The sequence below is a fragment of the Cynara cardunculus genome, unplaced genomic scaffold (assembly GCF_001531365.2).
Source record: "Cynara cardunculus var. scolymus isolate 2C unplaced genomic scaffold, CcrdV1 Un_Scaffold_1111, whole genome shotgun sequence".
Classification (NCBI taxonomy): Eukaryota; Viridiplantae; Streptophyta; class Magnoliopsida; order Asterales; family Asteraceae; genus Cynara; species Cynara cardunculus.
In genome coordinates, this window is record NW_020200681.1 from 5,825 (window position 1) to 29,227 (window position 23,403).

A 23,403-nucleotide genomic window follows, 5' to 3' on the forward strand; every position below is an offset into this window, starting at 1 on the left:
GTATCGCCCCAATCAATCTCCCCTTTTCACTTACTATATATAGTAAGTGAGAGTGAACTTTTGAAGGTTTATAGTCTTTATGGGGAGAGATCAGTCTTGGCAAAATTTAAAGAAGGTAGAAGGTAGAAGCATATATCAAGCTAAGTTTTAGGCAAATGTGAGTTTTCTTATATTGCTTTGGGTAAATATGATTGTTATGATTCTGCAGTATATGTTGTTGAACTGTAATATATGGTGCATTGATTGAATTATTACATCAAATATGTTGTCTATCTTTTCATCGCACAAAGCATCACCATACGAAAACCCTCCTCGGACAAGGCATTGTCCGATGGGCTCCCTCATCGGACAAGGCATCATCCGATAAGGTCCCTTATCGCTTAAAAGGATGTCCGATGAACCCTGTTACCAATCAAATCATTTTCCAAATAGAACCATCATCGACCAAGTGTTGTCCTGTAAGGACCCTCACTGATTAGAGTATTGTCCGACGAAACCTTCACCAATTAAGTGTTGTCCGGAAGGACTAGGTGTTGTCTGGATATGACCTCATCGATCAAGTGTTGTCCGGATAGGACTAGGTGTTGTCCGGATATGACCTTATCGATCAAGTGTTGTCCGGATATGACCTTATCGATCAAGTGTTNGTGTTGTCCGGATATGACCTTATCGATCAAGTGTTGTCCGGATAGGACTAGGTGTTGTCCGGATATGACCTCATCGATCAAGTGTTGCCGAATAAGACTATGTATTGTCCGAATATGACCTCATTGACCAAAGTGTTGTCCGGATAGGACCATCATCGACCAAATGTTGTCCATATAAGACTAAGTGTTGTCCAGATATGACCTCATCGATCAAGTGTTGTCTGGATAGGACCAAGTGTTGTCCAGATATGACCTCATCGACCAAAGTGTTGTCCATATAGGTTCATCATCGACCAAGTCTTGTCCGGTAAGAACCCTCACCGACCAAGTACTACCTAGATAAACCTCTTCGCTCATAGTATTGTTTGAGATGAAATGGCAGGATAGATGAAAAGGGCAGTGTAATCACGATAGATGAAATGACGGTGTAACCGTGATAGACGGATGTTAATTCATTTTTTAAAGATTCAGGTTTGGATTATATTGATTGTTATAGTAAATTACATTTACATGAGGGAAATTCACTCGGTCTCAACCTCAATTGTTGTAGTAATTTATTTTACAGGTAATCAAACATCACAGGATAAAGGCAAAGAGAAGATGTAAAAGGAATTTTGGAAGATAGTCTTGTTATGACAAGAAATTTTGTTAACGCATACCGTTAGCTTGTCATATGTTAATAAACTTGAAATGTTTGTAATTTTTGTTACCTGATGTATGTAGAAGTATGAGTTTTGTTTGTTAGTACTGTTTAGTACATGGTGGGTTGTTTCAAATGGAGAGGAGGTCAATGAGGTTTAATGTGGGTAGTTGGGAGAGAAGGGTAGTTGAAAAAGTTTAAGGTAATTTAATGGTTAAGTGTATAGAACACGGGTTTTCTAGCTGAATAAATCAGCCACCGGCTAACCGAATTAGCTCCTACCAGATAGTTAGGAGTATCTAAACAAATCAACCATATCTATTATATGACTCATGAGGCTCTTAAGCTGCGTTTGGTACATGAGATGGGACAGGACATGACAAAACAAAACTCACTGTCCCATGTTTGGTGCAACATGGGACAAAACAAGAATTTACTGTCCCACGTTTGGCAGGACATGGGATAGGGATAAGAACTAAGACAAGATGAGACAACATGGTACAAAAGAAGTTTTTTTTTCTTGTTCTACCAAAATAGGTGGAACAAGATGAGACAAAAATAAGATAGAAACTAAAATATTACTAGAACACCCTAGTTTGATATATAACATTAATATAATATTTGTTTTAATGTTCATCACCGCTAGTTTCGCTCGCCGCCACCAGTGACAGTCACCGACAGCCACCTCCATCTCCACCTCCTCTTTCACTACCACAACATCATCCACCACCTCCACAACCACCATCCACCATCGTCCATCGTCACCTCTACCATAGTCGACCACCGACCACCATCGTCCATTGTCACCACTGTTACCGTCGTTCACCACCTCCAACTCCTCATCTACTACAACAACCTCCTTCACCACCTCTACAACCACTTACTACCATAGTCCATTGCCACCTTTACAACCACCATTGGTCACCGACCACCACCACCTATTACCATTAACACCACCACCGTTGGCCACCTCTAACTCCTATACTGCAACAACCTCTTCCATGACCTCCACAACCACTGTCGACCACCGACCAACACTTTCCATTGCCACCTCTACAACCACCACCGAGCACACCATCCATTGCCACCACCACTACCACCGTTGGCCACCTCCAACTCCTCCTCTACTGCAACAACATCTTCTACGACCTCCACAACAACTGTCGACCATCGACCACCACCACCCATTGCCACCTCACCTCCACCATAACCACCACCACCACTATCTTCACTACAACAAGCACAACTACCTCCTCCACCATTGTCAACCGCCGCCACCACCACAATCCACCATCTTCATGTCATTTATAACCATCGTCGTCCACCAACCACCACTACCTCTACCTCCATAACCACCATCTGGCCACCGACCACCATCGCCTATCGTAACTACTACTACCGTCGGTCACCACCACCTCCACCATAACCAAAGCCACCTCCACCACCACCACTACTACCATCAGTTATATCAAAAATTTTATTCAAATTTGGTACCATTATATATGTATATATTCATTTATATGAAATTGTGTAAAAATATATATTAATAGTTTACTTTATTTGTGTTAATTATAACTATTATATAATAATTAAAATCATCAAATAACTTTTCGAGGTAACTTATCTAGTTCTGTACCGTCTAGTCCTAGTCGTATCAAACACCAGACATACACTTATTCTGTCTAATCAAATTCTGTTCGCTTATATCATGTCCCATCCTATCCAATCATGTCTGCTTACCTTATCGAACAACTTGTAAGTGTACTCGTTAAAAATTCTGTAAGTGTACTCGTTAAAGATTCTTGTAGCCGGAGTGTAAACACACAGACCAAAATTGTAGTTTACTCTTTCGTAGATACAATACACACTCGAAGAAAATAAAAAATTAGATACAAATAAAAGGAGTTGAGCTTTGCAAACGTATCCATTTTGAAGACCAATCAGGTAAATAATCTGAGGAAATTTGCACATAATTCAACCCTCTCAAACAAAGAAGCTCCCTCCCTTTCTCCAGCGGTCGGGCTATCACGCCGTCAATCTTCCATTCGCCGTCCGTCTGCTGATTTCCTAACACTCTTTTGAATTCTTTATTCGTCCTCAACTCTCATCGATTTACAGGGAACAACAGCCGGAAAGAAAAAAGCAACACCACTTGCATCGACGACATTACCGGGAATTATCTTCCCCGGCGAACCATGGCTGTTGATGCCGAATTTGCATCGCTTTTAAACAATTTGAAGGTCCAAGATCCATGGCTTCCACCTAGACCTTGGGAATCCATACCTACGGAAAGTGGACTCTCTGTCACTTCGACATCTCTGTCCTCTCCTTCTAGTTCTAGACGTTTCTATGACACCTCTACTGTTTCTGTAAGTTGGTTTTTTTTTGCTATCCCCTTCATCTAGAATCAATTTTACTCTCTTCTGTCAAACGAAATGTCCAATTGATTTTGATAGTTCTTACTCGGTACTTCAACATTTGTAATTCACTGGATCATTTCTGATATCAGACTCCAAAATGGTTTTATTCTAGTTTGACGTGGTACTTTGTGTCTATATGTACCCTAGAGCTCTCGATATCAAGCCCCCCTTTCCCCCAAAATGGAAACTGTATTTTTGCTTATGTCTGGTATAGAGTTGCATCTGTTAGATTTATGATTAATCATTCATTTCAAATTTTGAAATTCAAAGTGGTTATTTGATACTCTTTTATTGGTTAATTTTATGTCTCTTTACACCAAGGAAACTCAGAACCTCTTGATATTAGACCGTTCCCAATTGAGATTTATGCTTATGTTTCATTTACATGCACGCACCCACCCACAGACACGCTCTTGCACACACACATACATATATATGTTCAGGCTGCATGGAAGCTAAGTCCATGGACTAATTCATAGGCGACACATCTAAAGACATTCGTCCATTATCTAGCGGCAAAGATGAAGTCATCTTATCCAGGCTAGGAAACATGGGATAGGATTGATTCATGTTAGGCCGTTGAATGATGCGATGACAGGTTGTGCTATCTATAACCTGCTTGCCAATGTATATGTGCTCTTGAAATGATTGTGCATGTTTTTTTGTATTCCCTCCGTGCCATATAGCAACTCCTGTGTTGAGATTTCACAAAATTTTATGTTGAAATTAATTATTAGCCTTTCTCATCTTTACAAATTATTCATGACATTGACTATGACTCACTACATTTTCCCTATTTTAATATTGAACATTTTAGACATTAGATTTATACTTAAACACTTGTGCAAAAGTATATGCCAGTCGAATATTTCAGTTTCTATGTGATGGAGAGGGTATAAGAAATATTTTAGTTCCAAAAGGGCCTCCTTTATTGGTTTTTTGTTCTGTACTAATACTTATATACTACGTAGGTGTTATATGTTTGATTTTCATTAGATCCTGTATAGATTAAGCTAGATTGCTGGTTGTTTGTTGTGCTGAATGAATAGTCTGAGTGACATAACTTACCATTTTACCCTTTTGTTTGGATTAAGTGCTAAACAAAAAACAATTGTATGTCGGAATGCTGTGATATTATTTCAACATCATTACGATTAAATTATAACAACAATTGTATGCCAAATTACAATACTCATTTGTATACCAAAATATATAGATTATTGAACAATTAAAACCCAACCCATCTAACACTTGAGCTACTGGACTTTGCAAACATTGGTTATGCTAACGTGCCAACAATAATTCCTAGCAGCAAAACTTCAGCCTATGGTGAGGCACAAATAGTAAGTTGTAGATGTCTAGATGATTTGCAAGAAAATACAAACAAGAAGTGTGTACACTGTATATAACTTGAAATCCATTAGTGCAGATGAAAAGAAATCCAGGAAAGAATCATCTTTCATATTCTTTAAACATAGAAAAACAATCAAAACTACAACTAAAAGATCTATCAAATAGCCTATATGTTAAAATGATGGTGTTAGAACCATTACTTTCAAGGGCATAAACATCATCTGTTAACCAGATATATTTTAACAACTGCATCCATCTCATAAAAGAGTCCACTCTCTTCACCTCCAATATGAGATTCATCGGAATTTTGGATGCTTTCTTTTGTTGTTTTTTTAAGTTTTGAAAAGATTTATATTATCATAGTACATCGTATATTTAGTGTAACAGTTCTGTATAAGTCATAACCAAAATAGTTCTTTTGAAATTTTGAAGTTAAAAACCTTATCTGTGAACTCTTTTTTTATTTTGTTATGGGAATGTGGTAGTATTAAAGCAAGATAGTTTTGAATCATATTAAGTATGAACACCCCCCCCCCCCCCCCAAACAAAAAAAGGGAGGGTTACATGTACCTTGTTTAGTTTGCTGCAAAAAACCACAGTAACAGGTTGAATTTTCTGGATCATTTGTATTACTATGCTTGGTTTTCCTTTCATGGTGTGTCTGTAAGCGAACTGATAATTTCAGGTATGTCTCAGGAGGCTAGTTTGGTGAGGTTGGTGATGAATGCTCTGCAAGGTTTACAGTCATCACTTACAAGCATTGACAGATTTTGTGCAATATTTCGTTCTGATCCGACAGACAGAACATTTCACCGAATTCCTAGTCTGTGGAACCAGTCCGTAAGTACACTTGCTCTAGAAAAAATACTTAGATCCTTAGGTTGCATGGGATGTGAAGTTTTCTTACTCCATAAATTTGTTAATTATTTCACAAATTTAAATCGGGATGACGATTTGAGAAGCAATAATAAAGCTGAGTCAGAACTGGAAGAAAGCAAAAGGTATCGTGATGAGGCAGGGAATGATTATCCTCCATACAGTCTTGTCAACCAGGCTTTTGCAGTTGCTGTTGGAGATGTTTTGGAAGGTTACATTGCTGCATTGGATACTCTATCTTCATCTGTTAGTTTCAGACGGTTATCAAATAGCGATAACACGTCCCGTGCTTCTACTTTGGGGATTGGCTGTCTTTCCAGTGTTAGGCACTCTGAAGTTACGCTGTTGGAGGTTTACCTTCACACGAAAGAATTGAGAAGTCAGATTGAGGTTATTGGAAGCATCTGCAACGTGCACAATCTGGCTCTTTGCTTCTCACTTTCACCCCTTGAGGGTTTCGAGACCCAAACAAAATTTAGTGACTTTCCAAGAGGTGGAAATCTTCTCACTTACTTGTATATGGAGCTCAAGGTTAGCATTCTCAAGTTCGATTTCATATTATCCAGAAATGTAACTTTCATATAAATCTACTTGATTCTTGTGTTTTTGTACTTGTTCATCCTTTAATAGCTTATAGCGTATTTTCAATTGTATTATCCCCATTTAGATCAGGCTTCAAATACACTAGTTACTTTTAAGTGTAGGTTTTGCACTATGAAAATCAACTTTTATAGGTCTTGATGTTTCCTAAACTTCTAGCTACTTTAAGTTCAATACATAGTATTTAATGCTGGTCAATTTGGGAATTTGTGTCATTATTTGGCTTGATGAACATACCTTTGATTTCAAATTCAGTTATTTTAGTCTTCATACAACATAATGTGAAAGTAATTGTGCAATGATGAAGATTATGGCTTTGCTTGAATCCTGATAGAATTTGAAATGAGAGTTCCAGGATCTTGGAATTGTGGTTAGCGATAAAAAGTTATGCAACATGCTATATTTCCATTTGAAAAATGGATTTGTTACCTACCTTATCTGATGTGAACATGTCAGGTTGCTGATCCAGTCCACTGTGCTCTTCTCAAAACTCTCTTCACACGCTCATGTGAACCGTATTTTGACTTTATTAGATCCTGGATTTTCAAGGCCAAAATTACTGATCCTTTTAATGAGTTCATAGTGGCTGAGGCTAACAGTCAACAATCTTATTCACTTTCTAACACTGGAGTCCTTGTTAACTTCCCGTCAGCCACCATCAGGGTAATACTGAATTTTTATCCCCATTATTATTCTATTCAGAGTTGATATGTCAAACATATGGTCTTAATACCGTTTGATTCTTACTCTTGCAATGTGAAATTTTCATTCCAGGAGCAAGATGGAATTTCTGTTCCTTGTTTTCTGCAAGACTTCTTGATTCCACTTTTTAGGGCTGGTGAGCAGCTTCAAGTACTAATAAAATTGCTGGAATTTTCTGATGGTGTTGGCAGTTGGAACCGTACTTATGAGGACTTTCTTCCCTATTGGAGTAGAATATCAAGCTCTCGTTTATCACATGCATCTCATTTGTTTTTCAGTAAGGAAGGAATTGAAATGATGGTACTTGAAAGGAGACACTACTATAAAATATTGACAGAAAAACTCAAAAATCATTTGCCAAACCTAGAATTTAAATATCATCAGGTAATTTCATCATAAGCCTTAACTATTCATGTTTACTATGTATTCTAGTTCTACCATGCTAAAATGATTCTTTCCTTCTTTCCTATATGCTTCTCACCTAGACCTTAGTCTGTTAAAAGCAGCTTAATGTCGAATGGTCAGTGGTGTTTCTTCTAATGCATAAACAATAGATACTAAGTTTCCAGCTTGGGATTTAATTTTTGGAGCAATACTTTCCTAACTATTTTACCAGACATTTTGAATTCTAATTACAAAGGGTAACTACACAAATTAATGCTACCACTATTAATTTGTCCTATCCTAAAATTTGGACCATTGTATATATTGTTTTTTCAACTTCCTTTGCAAGTCTGAGATGTGAACTGTGAAATTTGAACTCAAGCTACAAGATAATATGTGGTAGTGGACTTATAAGGAAAAATGCATTTAGCTTGATAAACAAGCATATATTAGGCCGTCTTAATTAGGAGTGAAGGAAACTTATATGGAAGAAGTGCTTGATCAATTACTTTCAATAATGTTATTAGAATATTAACTTCTCTTTTTATTACTGTCTCTAGTATTCTCCTATAATTCCTCCACTTTTTCATGGTGTGTGTATAGAACTGTAAGTGAAGTTTTCTTTCAAATCAATGAATTCCATAGACTTCATGCAATAGACAATTCTAAAGATGATCATGATTACTAATAATAGTAACTTTAGTAATTAAATGATAAATTCCATTGGCATTCTTTTCTTTGAAAGGAATAATGGTTTCTTATTCAGTAAAACATAGAGAAGCAATTAGAGAAGGTTCTTGTGCTTGAATTCTGGTGACGACCAAACCTGCATAAAATGTCTTCATGATAAAGATCTACATACATTAACCCCACAACAAGGGATAAATAATTTTACCTTACTTTGCCTCCCAAGTTAAAGCAACAATAGTAATCATATGTAACTTCCATAGTGTGGATTCAAGGACAAATTGCTTCACATTAACAGGCTAAGATCATCAGCTGAATTGACACATTGGATACAAATGCTAGTATGGTTCTGCTTCTCATTGAAATTTCCTGCAACTACAATCTTTGTATGTTTCATTTCTCATGCTCAGTAGGAACTTTGAAGGTATCAGTTGTTGCTTAGATGGACCTTGACACTTTTCATGTAACAAGTCTAATGTGATGGTAACTTGGTAAAAGTAACAACCACAGAAGAGTTTGAACAATAGCATATTAGAGCATCTCTAACAAATTCTCCAAAATGGAGAAAATGGGGATTTTGGACAACTTTTTGCTCCAACCAATTCTCAAAATGGAGAAAGTAGGAGAAATAGTGTAAATTTCTCCAAATTTGATCTCTCCAAAAATGATTACCATGAGAGAGAAATGGTTTTTTTATTATATTTCACCAATAGGTAACCTTGAAATGAAATGTTTATGAGAGAGAAATAATATTTAATTAAATGTAATATTTTATTAATATAATTAATGATGTAATCTCCAAAATAAAGGATCTGGTGGAGTTGAATGCAATTCTTTTTAGAGATTTTGAACTTTGGTTCTCCATTTTGAAAAACTTTTGGAGATTCTAGTGGAGATGCTCTAAGTTATCCAACATGATGATGCATAGCACCAGGCTCATCCTTAGTGAAGGATGTCACAACCATCTATTCCCCATGTTACAAAGCATAAACATTAATAGAATCATAAGAATGCTAACTGATGAAATTCTAAAAGTTAATCCTGGTTTAGAAGTAGTTCACCCAATCATTCCATAAGCCACCAAAAGACCAAAAAACCAAAAAATACCAGGCCCCACTGTGGTAAGAATGTCATACCTAAGAAATCAAATAGGGTTAATACTAACACAAAAAATTATAGGTGGAAACTCTTTTAGCTAAAGCTTGACCTTCAAGCTGACCAGGAATATGAAAATATTAATGGGAGAAAAAACGGAACTTAAAAAACGGTTTTTAGTAAAAGAAAGGATAAACCTCTATGGTGGTAGTAGCCATTAACACTAATTATCAGTCTGTGTTTACACTTGCTGTTGTCTTGTAATAGTTGACGCATTGTTTGATTCAGAAATTTAGAATACCCTTTCATCGTAGTAAACGTAAAGAAATATTTGTGTTAACTCTTAGTTTTGTGACAAAGTAGATCTCAAGGACCAAATTTATAAGTTTTGAGACAAAGTAGATATCAAGGACCAACTTAGGGGCCGTTTACCAAACGCTTACCCGGGTAATCGCTTACGGGTAAAATTCAACACTATCACTTACTTACCGGGTAAGATTTTAGTCCACCAAAACAGTATTGTATACCACAATTCACCCGGTAAGCGCTAACCGTGGTAAGAGTCGTCACCCTCACTTACCGGGTAAGACTCTTGGTCCTTACCTTCGCTCTTACCGGGTAAGACTCTTGGTCCTTGTCATATTCATCCGGTAAGGTAATGTGACTTGATAAGCGCTTACCTGGGTAAGCGTTTGGTAACGCCCCTAAGTGTCATAATTTCTTCTGGAATGATGCTTTGGGAGGGGCAACTAAATGGTTTTATTATAATATTTTACTAAAAGCACAAATTTGAAATGATATATCTTAAAATAAAATCGTCATTACTTTGATGAAAGATAAAGGTATAAATTTTTTAACCCTGGGACAATTCTTTTAGTTTTTTTTAGTTTTCATCTTTTTATCATTAGTATGAGCTTTGACTTTATGCACATATTAGGCTGCATATAAATACTCTTACAGTAAACAATTTCTTTGATTATACTTGTACAAAAGTAGAAGATAAATTGTAAATGAACAAACGTGTGCAGCTTTGACCTCAATTTTGAATATTATTTAGGGCATGTTTTGAAAAAATGAATAAGCTAAACTGCATCATCGTTATCATTTAAATATCATACCAAAGTGTAAATTGTTGAAATTAGTTCCATTCGTTTCCAAAGAAGTATTCTCATAATAAATTAAATTGGAAAATCTATTGGTTATTGTATTCACCGGTGAAAGGTGTGTTAAAAATTGAAATAAAATTATAGTTGATGTCGGTATTGATTTTGATCATTCTGAAATTTATGATGGTGTCCATGTGAAAAACTTATTGCTGAACTATAAAATCTGTCAGTTGTGTAATTGGGTGGACCTATTGAATTATAAAGTTTGATAAAGATGTCGCAATTAGTGAACATATTCATTCTTGGTTTAAAATATTTCATTTAGTATGAAATTAGTTAGGTTTATAATGAGTATATATTTACTTATTGATTCGATCCCTAAAATGTTGGGATACCTTTATGCGATTTAGCTGAAAATTGATATATTTCATAATGTCTACTTGTTTTTTGTTCCGAAAAAAATGTAAAAAAGAGAATAAATTTGAGAAAGTCTGAAAGTTGACACCCAGAACTAATTAAAATGAAACAGTGGAATTTGAAAAGAACCTAAAATACTGGAAGTTGGTATTAAATTAGGGGTGCACAAAAAACCGACCAAATCACCAACCCACCCAACCCAACCTGAAATATAGACCACCATCCCAAGGTTTAATTGGTTTATAAAATATACAAAGCGATGGGAGTAGGGTCGGTTATGGGCTAGGTTAATGTCAAAACGAACCAACCTTTAAAACCCGACAAAATTATGATAACTAAAAAATATTAATTTTTAAATGTCTACTAACATACATGAGCACTAGTCCAACAATTTAGTAGCCTCCTACTAATCCAATACTCACCTTTTGTTTTATAACCGTTGACAACATGAACAAACTCAAGGTTAATGTTAAAAGCAACGTCGGAGTAAGAAAAGTTGAAAACCGTCATTGTTGATCGATAGTCATTTTAATTCTACGCTCTTATCATAATATGTATCCTGACATATTATCATAACTGCACGAACCCAACCTGACATGTAATAGGTTGGGCTATAGATTTAGAAAGCGTTGAGGGGGTTATGATTTTCCAAACCAAAGCGTTCAAATGGCCTCAAACCGCCCAACCCAACCCATGTGCACATTAAATGGTGAAATTTCAACAAAGGACCACCCTACATATAGGTTTTGGTGAGAATGGTGATCTTTTTTTTATAGAGTTACGATATGCGAATCTGCCTTCACCCACATGGAAGTTGGCATTGTGACTGTAATTGTGCATCTCCTGCACAAGCAACTATGAGCATGCACCACGCAAGTGTACTTTGAAGGCTGATTATGACATTATGCAAAGCCAAAGTACCCTCTAGGAGACAATAAAGTATTATCTGGGCATGACTTTGCGAAACAAGCATAGTTCCTCTCGATAGTTGCACCCTTCTAGGTGTTTTTATTTCATTGAACTTAGTTGTGTGAGAATGTATGCTAGGCTTCCCAGCCAACTAATGCCAATAACAGCCAATTACTTGCGTGGTCCAAGAAGGGGATGCTCAAACATTTTAAAAGTATAATATGGGATATTTCCATAACCAGATGAGGTAGTATGAAATGGTAAGAGCAGATCATCAATCTAATAACTAATACCTAATCTAACCATTGGTCAGCTTACTTTAACCATTGTTTTTCATCTGTCTTGCTCTTGTCACTATTTTTTCTTAACCGGTGAGAAACCATCAACCACTAGCAAATAGATTTAATGAAAGTTTTTCATTGTTCATAATAATATTGGTCAGGCAGTGTTTAAAAACCAGTGACTATATACCATCATGGTTCAACATTATTTTCACATACTTTTCCGGTGTAAGGTTTTGTTAATTGTCGCTGAAGTTTCCCTCTCAATTCATGGCTGACCTGGATGTTACGTTTCCTAGGTAATTCCACACGATATATTACCCACTTCCGTTTCTACCGGTGGAGGAAGTCTGGAAGTGTCATTTGCAGCTAATGATAGATGGGTTTCTCCTTCAGCTAAGAATATACATCAAAATCTGTAAGATCTCTTTGTTTATGTATCTATATGAGCAACTAACAATGTGGGGCATTGTTGTTGTGTTGCCCTAGAAAGATAAAATAACTTGGGTGACAGAAACTTTTAGGGACTATATATTTGCTTCTAGTATCATGTTATCCATGTGCATTTGAGTTTCTGGCCGCAACAGTTATAGGATATCTATCTGAAAAAGGAAGTTTTTTCGTTATGGTATACCTAGTACCTCCAACATGCATACTCTACTACTATCAATATAGCCTGCAAAGTTGACTTCCTGTTGCACCCTCACTCATAATTGAAGGTGCGGCGCATAAGTCTGGAAGGCCTGATTTCATAGCCCAAGCTCTTCGAGTCAGCTATGCCACAAAGTTGAGATGACTGGTACATGCCTAGTGCATTGCCAAGAAAACATTTACAAGGAAGCATGTCACATCCTGGAAGACCCATAGCGTTCTTAGATAAAATACGGTTCACTATGATGGTCTACGCTCTTGTACTGTTGGATTGTTTGTTATACTTGTAAGTCTAGGACTTGGGTAGTATAACCTAGAAGGTTCTTGTAAGTTGTATCTACAGTCTTCTTGGGAGGGTGGGTCAGAGTTTCCTGTAAAAAGGAGAAGCCTCCCTTATTTGTAGAATCCAAGTGAGAGGATCCAAAGTTGGAGAATTGAGAAAGCATATAGTTCGCTTATCGTAACACTTGTTCCCATGACCAAAGGGTCATTGGCCCAACGGTATCCGAGTTGCTGGTAGATCCCAACCTCCGTGGAGGTCAAGGGGTTCAAGCCTCATCAAATGCGAGGAGTGTGTGTGAGTATTTGCCGCATATAAGTATATACTTAAAAACACTGGTTCCCATATTTCTATGTAGACACTGTGTTAGGCACCATGCATTTCTGTAATTCCCTAACTGAAACACGAAGTAAAATGGCACAACAAGCAAAAGTCATTGCAAACATACAAAACCATTAACCTTAGATGGTGGAAGCAGAAAGCAAGAACGCAACCAAACCAAACCAAACGAACCCAATATATCCTATTCGAATGTAAGTTGTGGGAGGGGTAGGATGTATGCACGATGCAAAGGTGTGTGCCACAAGTAATCATAAAATATAGTTGGTAGAATAACGACTCCATGAACACAACAGCGATTTTAAAAGAAGACTTCAAGGATTTAAATTTCAGAAGCATATTTAATACAAGCAGTAAATGCAAGGAATTTTTACTCATTCTATTCAACTCTGTCAGTTACAACATCCACCTTTTTATACCAAAAAGTAACGGATAAACAAAAAGCAACAAAAGATAAATCATTCTGATGTCACAAAAAGTAATGATTCTATGTCATATTTCCATCTACTATTCTGCAACATTGATCACCACAAAATTATTCAAAAGGTCAATAGTTTCTGCACACCCCTCTTATGCCAGTTAAAGAGGATCCTCTGATGCTGCAGCATATGTATCTATGTATGTATCTGTCTGTATTCAACATTTGGGGAAATTTTTATTGGCAATTTTTCATCATAAGATAAACCCAATTCATTGCTTTAACCATAAGGGTGGTGCCTGATTGGTTTGAGCTTGGCTCCAAAGGTCAAAAGTACCTGGAGGTCCCATGTTCAAATCCAAGGAAGAATAAAAATCCCCTTGTGGCCACGGAGGTTCAAATGCGGTGACTCCGAGCTATTTGCAAAGCAGGTGGTCATCCTGGGATTAGTCGGCTCGCATAGCGGGTTGGATATCTAGGTTAATCAAAAAAAGAAAAAGAAAAGAAAAGAAAGATATATTGATATAAAAGAAGGAAAATGACTCCAACATTTGTTAAGAACGGTAAACATGAGGAAAACACGGTAGATATGATGTTATAGCATTGATCAAAATTAATGTTATTACACCACCAGAACTGCGATGACGATCGTAGTACTTTGTTGCAGCAATGGCTGTAGAGTCCATTACCAATTCATTATTGAGGAAATCATGACTTTACTATGTGTCTTTACCCACACACCTCCACAAAAGCTTTACACAGGCTTGGAAAAGGATCACGGCTTAGCAAACGCGTGTGCATCATCCAGGTGAGGAGAGACCTATAGAAAATTGAATGCCTGTTTCTATTCTACATGTTGAGCAGGAAGCTTCGCATTAACAGCTCACTTCCACTCATTTAGGTAGTATAGGTTATGTTCTTGCCAGAGAATACAAAGAACACTGTAGTTTTCAGTGATAGATAGAGAACCATGACGCTGATTCCAAAGTTTTGTCTTAATCTCGAACACCTGTAAGCATCTTCTAGATCCGAATAAGTCCCCTGAGTTGTCTTCCATATATTAGCAACCATTGAGAAAACATGTACAGATCCTTTGAGTTGATGAGCCAAGTCAAGACTATAGAATTTTCGGCATTCCATTGTGGATAAGCAGGATTAGTTGACCTAGGAGCTGGTTTACAACAGTGAAAGATGCATCCTTTGCCACTCCGGAAAAGAGAGACAGATTGTGACCACAGTAAAAAGTTCTGTATGTTCAATTATGGAGGGACTTTTTGCAATGAGTCAATGACGAGTTGTCCGACAAGGCTATAGACAAGGGAGAGGTTGTCTTGTGCTGTAGGCTATCTGTAAAATCAACCACATATGAATTTGAAATGGCTAAAGGTTAGATGAACGATCTGAATACCTGTGCAGGCTCTGATACCATGTGAGTTAAATAAGTTAAATTCTTATTCATTAATTCGTAAAAGAACATATTGGCTGCAACCTGTTTGTAAAGGCAACATGAGGCTATCTAGGAGAACTCCTAAGAATAAGAAAAACACTAATTACATAATTGACTAGATAAAATAACTTATTATGATCAAATCTAATAACAACTTATTCAGCAAATATTTGGTTTGGACATTAACGACACACCAACGCTATTCCTAGAAATCATGAACATTTTGCATAACACAAGATACCCAAGAATATCAGAGTACTTGATACTATCTTAGAATATTATAGGGTCTTCTAGGAATATCCGGAAGTCGTCCTTGGTTACGTCTTTGTATGTACGAAGTGGGTGTTTCTGCAGCGACTGCATGTAGAGTCTGTGCTTGAAAACTGCGAGTTGTGGCACTAGTGGATGCCAAGAAAGCAGTTCACCTTCACCATGAAGGACCGGGACATCCTAGAAGACCCGGTAGTCTCTTAAAGGTGGTATAAACTTTTCCGTGATATTCTAGTTTCTCATGTACTTTGTAGAACGTTCATTATGCCTGTAGGAGTTTAGTACCATGTAGTAGAACCTAGAAGGTTCTCGCGTCTAGAGTCTTCTTGGGAGGGTTGGAGACTACTACAAGCAGTGGAGGCCTCCCTCATTTGTAGCATCCTAGTATGAGGATCCAAATGTGGAGGGTTAGGAAAGCATAAAGAATAATATACAAAGCCCTCCCTTATTTATTATGTATACAATGTTATCTGGTTAACTCTCACCCCTAGGAATCATGAATTGGTTAGTTCATTCCCTTTATGAGTATGATTGTCAACTGTTTTTTGAAACAAAACACATACTATGAAATCTTAAGGAATACAGTAGAACACATATAATAGTTCCAATCAAGTTGATTATGAAGAAAATGTAGACAATGTATGTCAAAATATATTTGGCAGTTTTTTTGATGCATCTTGTTTCTTGAATTTGGGTTCCTTTGGGAAGAAGATTTGTGTGTGGCAGAGGAAGAGAAGCAAAAAAAGGGGTATGGTGGGTTCAAGAAAAAAACATGAAAGAGGCTAGAAAAAATGTCAGTGCTTTGATATATTCTGTTCTTTTCATTGACTTAACCACGTTTGAAATTAATAGGGTGTTCATCTGGAATAAATGATAGCAATATATGAGATTCACAGGCTTTCAAGTTTCAACTCCTTTTAAATTGAGCAATATGTGAGAATTATAAGTTGGTAAATATAAAGCCTATTTTTTTCTTTAAATGACAGATTTCATACTCCTTCATTGTAAACTACTGATGTATAATAAATGATGCTTAAGAACTGAATGCCAACCATTTACTTTTATACAAAGAGATCTATGAAGATTCACTTGACTAATTATAATTCACAACTTTATACATATTTATTTGTGGTTGTCGGTATTATCTACTCTTAGAAAAGATAATCACTAAACTTCCCCTACTAAAATATTTTGGCAATCATGTATGGTATACCATAATAATGAACCTAATGAGACCAACCCTGACAAACCACATAGCACTAAAACTATATTCCACGCACTCGTACCCCTACCACAACCGTGCATACCATGAATTACGTAATATGTATGTGCTCTCATTAAAATGCAGTTGCTAATGCCCTTCCAGCTAATGCCCTTCCAGCTAATGCCCTTCCAACACCTTGGCTTGCATACAAATCATAAGTAACCTGCATATTAAGCTCTATTTATCCTTTTGTTCGATTATCTTTGCAAAGACTTATAAATTTCCTAAAGCGTTGATCTTCTTCTGACCATCAGGCCTCTTGGTACGGTGGATTCTGATGCATCTAGCATGACAGAGGACTCTTATGTGGAGGATCAGTTGGAACAATATGAATGTTCGTCTATTGAGAACTCTGGTGAAGAAGTGGTAGATGAATCTGAGAAGATGGTTGACCTTTTTCATGATTCAGAAGATCCAGAGAAAAAGTACTTGTCTGCTTTAGAAATTAATTCAGATACCTCTTCCAATATTCTATTAAAGCCTTCCCAAGGTGAAAGCCGATCCACCATGGGAAGTGGTTTACATGAATTATCAAAAATTTCTGATTTACCTCGTTATCCTCTGCATCCTCAGCATTCATGGATGAATATGAATGGTGTTTCCCTTGAGTTAGATTGGAATTTGTCATGCATGATGGAAGGCCCAGATACTAATGGTCAGCTTGATAGTGGATGGCCACTCAATTCCATTGCAAAAAATCCTATTAGTAATGGCATAGGGAACATAGATGATACAGGGTTAAATGCTTCTAGGTACAAGCGTGAAAATAATCTAAGGTCAGGAGTCCAAGAAAAAAGCACATCACACTGTGGAGATATCATTCCCACTTGCAGTGACCCAGCAAAAGAAGCTAACAAGTATCTTCATCCATCTGGGGATGCTTTGAGTTTGAGATGCTTGAGATCATGGGAGGTTGAATGTGCTAACCTAGTACTAGGGACAAGCAAGCTTCGGAAAAGATGTTCCAAAGTATATTTACCTTCTTTTGACTTTAGCTCCATAAGAAATCCGTTTACTGAATGCGTGGATAGATTAGGTAGTTCTGACAGAGGTGGCCAGTTCTTGGTATCAGCTAATAGTTCCACTATGAAAAATTACCATAATAAAGGCCATGGTGGTGATGCACTCACTGTCAAGAAGTCCTATGCACCTCTTGGTTTGAAAATTGATCACCAAGAACAATCATTGTTACAGAATGCAACTGGTGGCGGTTGTTGGGAACATTTGCTTGATGGCTTTGGCGACACAAATGATATCTGCCCTCGTGAGCATAAGACCAGTGCGGCTGCAGTTATTGAGATACCATTGGACTTTGTTCTTGAGAAATGCTTGTTGGAGGAGATTCAGCTACAGTATCCTTAATTCCATGCAATCTGTACAGTAAAAGTTTAAATCACAGCTGCTTCTGGTATGTGGTTATTTTTCTTTGTTTTTGCTAGTGGATACTTTCATCCTTAAACCAGTTAAGCAAATTGGAATTGTTTCATCTTGCCTTAGCTTGCATTTACTCGAAATGTGTGGCTTTATCAGTATCACACACAATTCTTTTTTTTGTTCGCTCCTTAAAATTGACAAGTATTCACTAATGTTGCTCATGAAAGCATGCCAAAAAACTGCATGGTACCTATGACTCTGTACTTGAATCCTCCATGAGATTGAAAATGATATGCAAGGAACACGTTTATAGCATACTTGCAGCTACGGATGGTATGTAGGTGTTATTGCATGTGAGGTCTGTTCTCTGTTGATAGTCAGTTTGTGTGCAAATTGGTTAGATTTTATTGAGATGGATTTCTCTTCGTGATTAGTTGATACTCCCTCCGTCCCAAAATATGTGTCCGCATTTCTATTTTAGTTTGTCCCAAAATAAATGTCCAATTTCGAAAAACTAATGCATACTTTCCCATTCTACCCTTAATTATGAGATGGAGAAATTAATTACCCCCTCTATTATTATGGGTAAAGCTGTCAATTAGTCCAAAAAAAGTGTAATTATTACACTTTTTTAAAACTGTCAGCCTTTTTCATTGTGGACACTTATTATGGGATGGAGGGAGTATTATCATTGCTGACTTAAGTATGGCAGAAGATTGAAAACAGAATGATTTTCTAGGTGTAGATGATTTATTGCTCTAATTCATTTTTAAGTTGTTGATATAGACTGAACAAGCACTTGGTTATATTATCTAAAGCTTATATGATAATGATACATTAACATTAAATATGATTCCATTGAGAATGTAGCGATGTCTCCGCTCGTCGAGAAGCCGGCTCATAATGGTGGTTGATTGCCACAAAGCCAACTACACCCATCTCATGGCATTCGTTGAGTTGGGGACTCCGATGATAATCGAGGACTTATCTTGAAAGGGCGAAAAGGATGGGATATTGGAGGCATAATTTCTGAAAAAACTGTGTGTGAATGTCTGTGGCTAGAATGGTGAAGATCCTTCATTTAGTATTTGTCAAGCTCTCCTAGTTGGGTTGCATTGTAAATCGCAGCCTTCTTTGACTGACCCTCTGAACGTAGACTTTTGAGTCATTTAATGTCTATTGTGCTTATCTCTATTCATTAGAAGTAGGGTGATACCTTCAACCTTCCTGTGATGGCTTGCATCGCAGACTTCAGCTTTGTATTATGGAGACAACGACCTTGAGTTCATTTATGCTGGCTGTCCCATACCTCTTGGGTGCCTTGACAACCATTCATTTTGATACTTTCCTTGTAGTCTATCCTTATTTCCAAGTATAGATGTTCCTAATGTATATTTACATGGGTTTTCTATCCCTGATATATTTCAATATAAAGAAGCCTCAATACTCATTTTCTGACAAGCAACCGAATCATGTATTTTGTTTATTTGGGAGAAGGGTGTATTTTTGGTCACGCTTTATTTGTTAAAAAGGTGCTTTTCCTGTAATTTATCATGTACATGATTTATGTATTTTTACTCGCTTATTAGTTTGCGACAATGGACATCTTTCCATAGATGCCAATGATGAGCATTGGATGGCAGTACCAATGTACTCTATTGGTAGTATCATCTAATATGAATTCTACATCCTGCTAAAGTAGGAATTCAAGCACATGAATTTTCTATTAGGGTTACTTCCTTAATGTTGATAGATATATTTATGTCAGTAAGTTGACAATTAAGCTACTTGAGGAAGGTTTCTCCTTACAAGAGCATTTACTGGCTTTGCGACGTTACCACATAATGGAGTCAGCAGACTGGGCTGATTTGTTTATTGTGTCACTTCGGCATCACGTACTATGTTCTTCCTTAGTCTCTTCTATAAGATTTTATGCTGTGTATGCTTGATGATTATAATCCTATACTAAATTTTGTTTTGTTTTCAAGAAATGGCATGTGAGAGATGCAGATAAAAGGATATCTGAAATTCAGGGGCTTCTGGAGCTCGCAGTTCAGAGGTCTTCATGCGAAAGAGACCATTATAAAGATAGATTGTTTGTGTACATGAAAGATCAAGGATCCGCTTCTCTTCCTGCTTTTGCAACTGGTATATTGAAACTTCCTTTCTTTGTCCCCCGAATAGAATAGAAGTTGATATAAGTTTGAGTGATTTAAGGCATGGTATGGTGGCAGGTATACAGTCCTTCAACGTTTTGGGCCTGGGTTACAGAGTAGATTGGCCAATTAGCATTGTTTTGACTCCTGCTGCATTGAAGATATATGCTCAAATCTTCAGTTTTTTGTTACAAGTCAAGCTTGCACTATCTTCTTTGACTGAAGTATGGTGGTCATTTAAGGTATATAATTTACATAGTGCATGTAGATATCATTTCCATGTTTGGTTCTTCTTGGTCAGCACTTGCTCTATTTGTTTATATTGTTGTTTCATGGTTTGGAGTTTATTTATTAGATGAGCCTGAGAGGCTGATAGCAAGTTAAAAATGGAAAACAAACATTGAATGCCTTTTGAGCTATCCTTACCATAGTGGTCATTTAAGTCTTTTTAGCTGATGGAATTCTAGTATAACATAAACTAATATGCTTTGTTGATATACAGGAATTCATCCACCAGGGCAGTTATTCTGATTTACGTAAATCAAAGGCTTGCCATTTCAATATCATGGTGAAATTGAGGTATGCTCGAACCTTTGTTTGCAGTAACGTCACATGACTGGAATGCCCTTTCATTTCTTCTCTTCTTTTTCGTAATTTATATGATGTTATAAGTTGTACGTACATTTTGATTTTTTATGTTTCAGGCACCAGATATTTCATTTTGTATCAACATTGCAGCAATATGTTCAGTCTCAGTTATCACATGTGTCTTGGTGCAGATTTCTACAGTCTCTCAAGCACAAGGTTTTGAAACAATCGTTATACACTTACTGGTTTAGTTCAGTGTTAATTATTATTATGTTTTCAATGATCTGGGTACTTGCATTAGGTTAAGGATTTGAGGGATCTGGAGTTTGTTCATATGGATTATCTGAATGATTCGCTAAGCATGTAAGTAAAAAAGTATAGTGTTTTTATGTGTGTAGATGATGATGATGATGATGATGATGTTTTGTCTTGCAGATGTTTCTTGTCGAATAATATGAAAGGGATAGGCGAGATTATTGAAAGCATTTTGCAATGTGCATTGGACTTTGGATGCGTTGTGATTGCGTCAAAGAATTCGGCTCTGAACATCGATGAGGTTATTTTTTTTTACAATTAATTAATTATATATTAGTGTTAGTAAATGAGTAATTAAGGGTGTAGAATTTGAAGGTAGTAAGTTGGTTGAATTAATTGCAGGTTGTGAGGATTAAAGAAGCATTTGAGGAAAAGATGAGACAAGTGTATGGAATGTATCTCAAGTCTCCTAAGAATGTAGAGTTTAGTCTCCCATGCTTCTGGGAATATCTCAATTACAACCATCATTACTCATCACAGTAATTAATTATATTTATTTATTGGAAATTAAAAAAAAGGTAAGAATTTTGATTATGAAACAAATGATCGCTGATTTAGTGCATACCATACATGGTGAAGGAATTAATTTAAAAGATATTATCGAAAAATCCTAACCACAAGTGTGGTGCCTGATTGGTTTGAGCTTGGCTCTAAAGGTCAAAAGTGCTTGGAGGTATCAGGTTCAAATCAAAGAAGGAACAAAAATCCTCTTGTGGCTACGGAGGTTTAAATGCGATGATTCCGGGCTACCTGCAAAGCAGGTGGTCGTCCTGGAATTAATTGGCTCGTATAACGGGTTGGATATCCAGGTTAATCAAAAAAAAAAAAATCCTTAGGTTTCACAAGTGTGTTTATATGTATAACAATAGTCAGAGTTCAAATCACATGTGATTGATGTGATTTTATCTTGCGATCTGAAGACGTGGTCAAAGTCGTCCGCACCTTTTTTTTATACCGTTAATGTAAAATTATGTGTGATTTTGCACGTGATTTGACCGTTTTCATGTTCTTTTAAATAGGTAGCATTCTCATTTGATTCTCCCTTTATATATAGGGGAGGCTTATTTTACAAACCAAGTAATTCTTACAAACTCTACAAATCGATCTCAATCATACATGTAGATAATCAATGGTATGAATTAATTCGGTTTCTAAATTTACCCTTAACTGCATTTATAACTACCTCTAAATTTTAAAATAAACAAAATCAGTGGTTGAGAACAGGTTTGTAGGGTTTGTAAAAATTACGTGGTATATACAGAGAGAGAGAGAGAGAGAGAGAGAGAGAGTAAAGATCATGTGATAAGTAAAACATTTTACGAGAAGAAAGAGAAATTTCAATATCATATATGATTGCATTTCTTTGGGTATGTTTAATTACATAGGATTAAGCCTCTGTATCATGCGTGTAATCATATATGATATTGAAACTTTTCGTCTTCTCATAAAATATTTAGCTTCTTGTTTGAACCTATATATATAGATCCATCATCACCAGTATCAGTCGACAGTACACATAGAGATGTCTAGAAAAGCTGACGAATGCAATGACGATTCCATCCGACATTTTCCTGTTTTCTTTTAGACTTTAACATACTAGTCTTTATAGGCTTTTTGACCTTTGGTTTCTTAGACTTTACATATGTTTAATTTGTATTTGTTTCCTTTAACTTAAAGATAAAGTTAGGTGACATTTGTAATTAGAATCAGTGATAGAATTGTCCGATTGTAATCATAGAGATAACACTGAAGGTCTATAAATACCTTCATTCGAATCCATTGTAAAATCATCGAAACGAAGCAATAAAAAATATATAACTCTCAAACCCTATGAGTCACTAAACCCTTTCTCTCTCTCTCTAAATTATTTTTACTCTTCCCTTTCCTTTCCAGTACCTCATATCATATCCCTTATTATAAAAAAAAAAAAAATTCCGCTGCACATACGCTCCAAATTCCTCCGCTGCACATACTCTCCCTACTTCACAACCGTCAAATTTCGCTGTAAGTATACTTTACCTTCTTTATGTGTTTCATTTTGTGGTTTAACGAAAACCTGAAAAATCTGTTTTTTCAGGTTTCCGTTAAACCACAAAATGAAACACATAAAGAAGGTAAAGTATACTTACAGCGAAGTTTGACGGTTGTGAAGTAGGGAGCGTATGTGCAGCGGAGGAATTTGGA

General features: G+C 36.5%; 1 protein-coding gene across 6 annotated transcripts; it reads left to right on the plus strand.

Annotated features, from left to right (window-relative positions):
- Nucleotides 1–3,212: 3,212 nt before the first annotated feature.
- Nucleotides 3,213–21,730, plus strand: LOC112502237. 6 transcript variants are annotated; one of them, XM_025106098.1, is made up of 16 exons: nt 3,290–3,656; nt 5,757–5,900; nt 6,101–6,147; nt 6,257–6,467; nt 6,993–7,199; nt 7,311–7,622; nt 12,417–12,535; nt 17,041–18,138; nt 19,914–20,055; nt 20,149–20,308; nt 20,395–20,558; nt 20,819–20,895; nt 21,021–21,120; nt 21,206–21,267; nt 21,340–21,460; nt 21,562–21,730. In XM_025106098.1, the coding sequence occupies exons 1-16, from the start codon at nt 3,483–3,485 to the stop codon at nt 21,700–21,702; spliced, it is 3,279 nt and encodes a 1,092-aa protein (XP_024961866.1). In that variant the 5' UTR covers nt 3,290–3,482; the 3' UTR covers nt 21,703–21,730. The 6 variants fall into 6 exon arrangements, with proteins under 6 accessions (XP_024961863.1, XP_024961864.1, XP_024961866.1 ...); XM_025106095.1 differs by adding an exon at nt 3,213–3,231 and having other exon boundaries at nt 3,406–3,656; nt 5,757–6,467; XM_025106096.1 differs by having other exon boundaries at nt 3,272–3,337; nt 3,406–3,656; nt 5,757–6,467.
- The last annotated feature ends 1,673 nt before the right edge of the window (nt 21,731–23,403 follow it).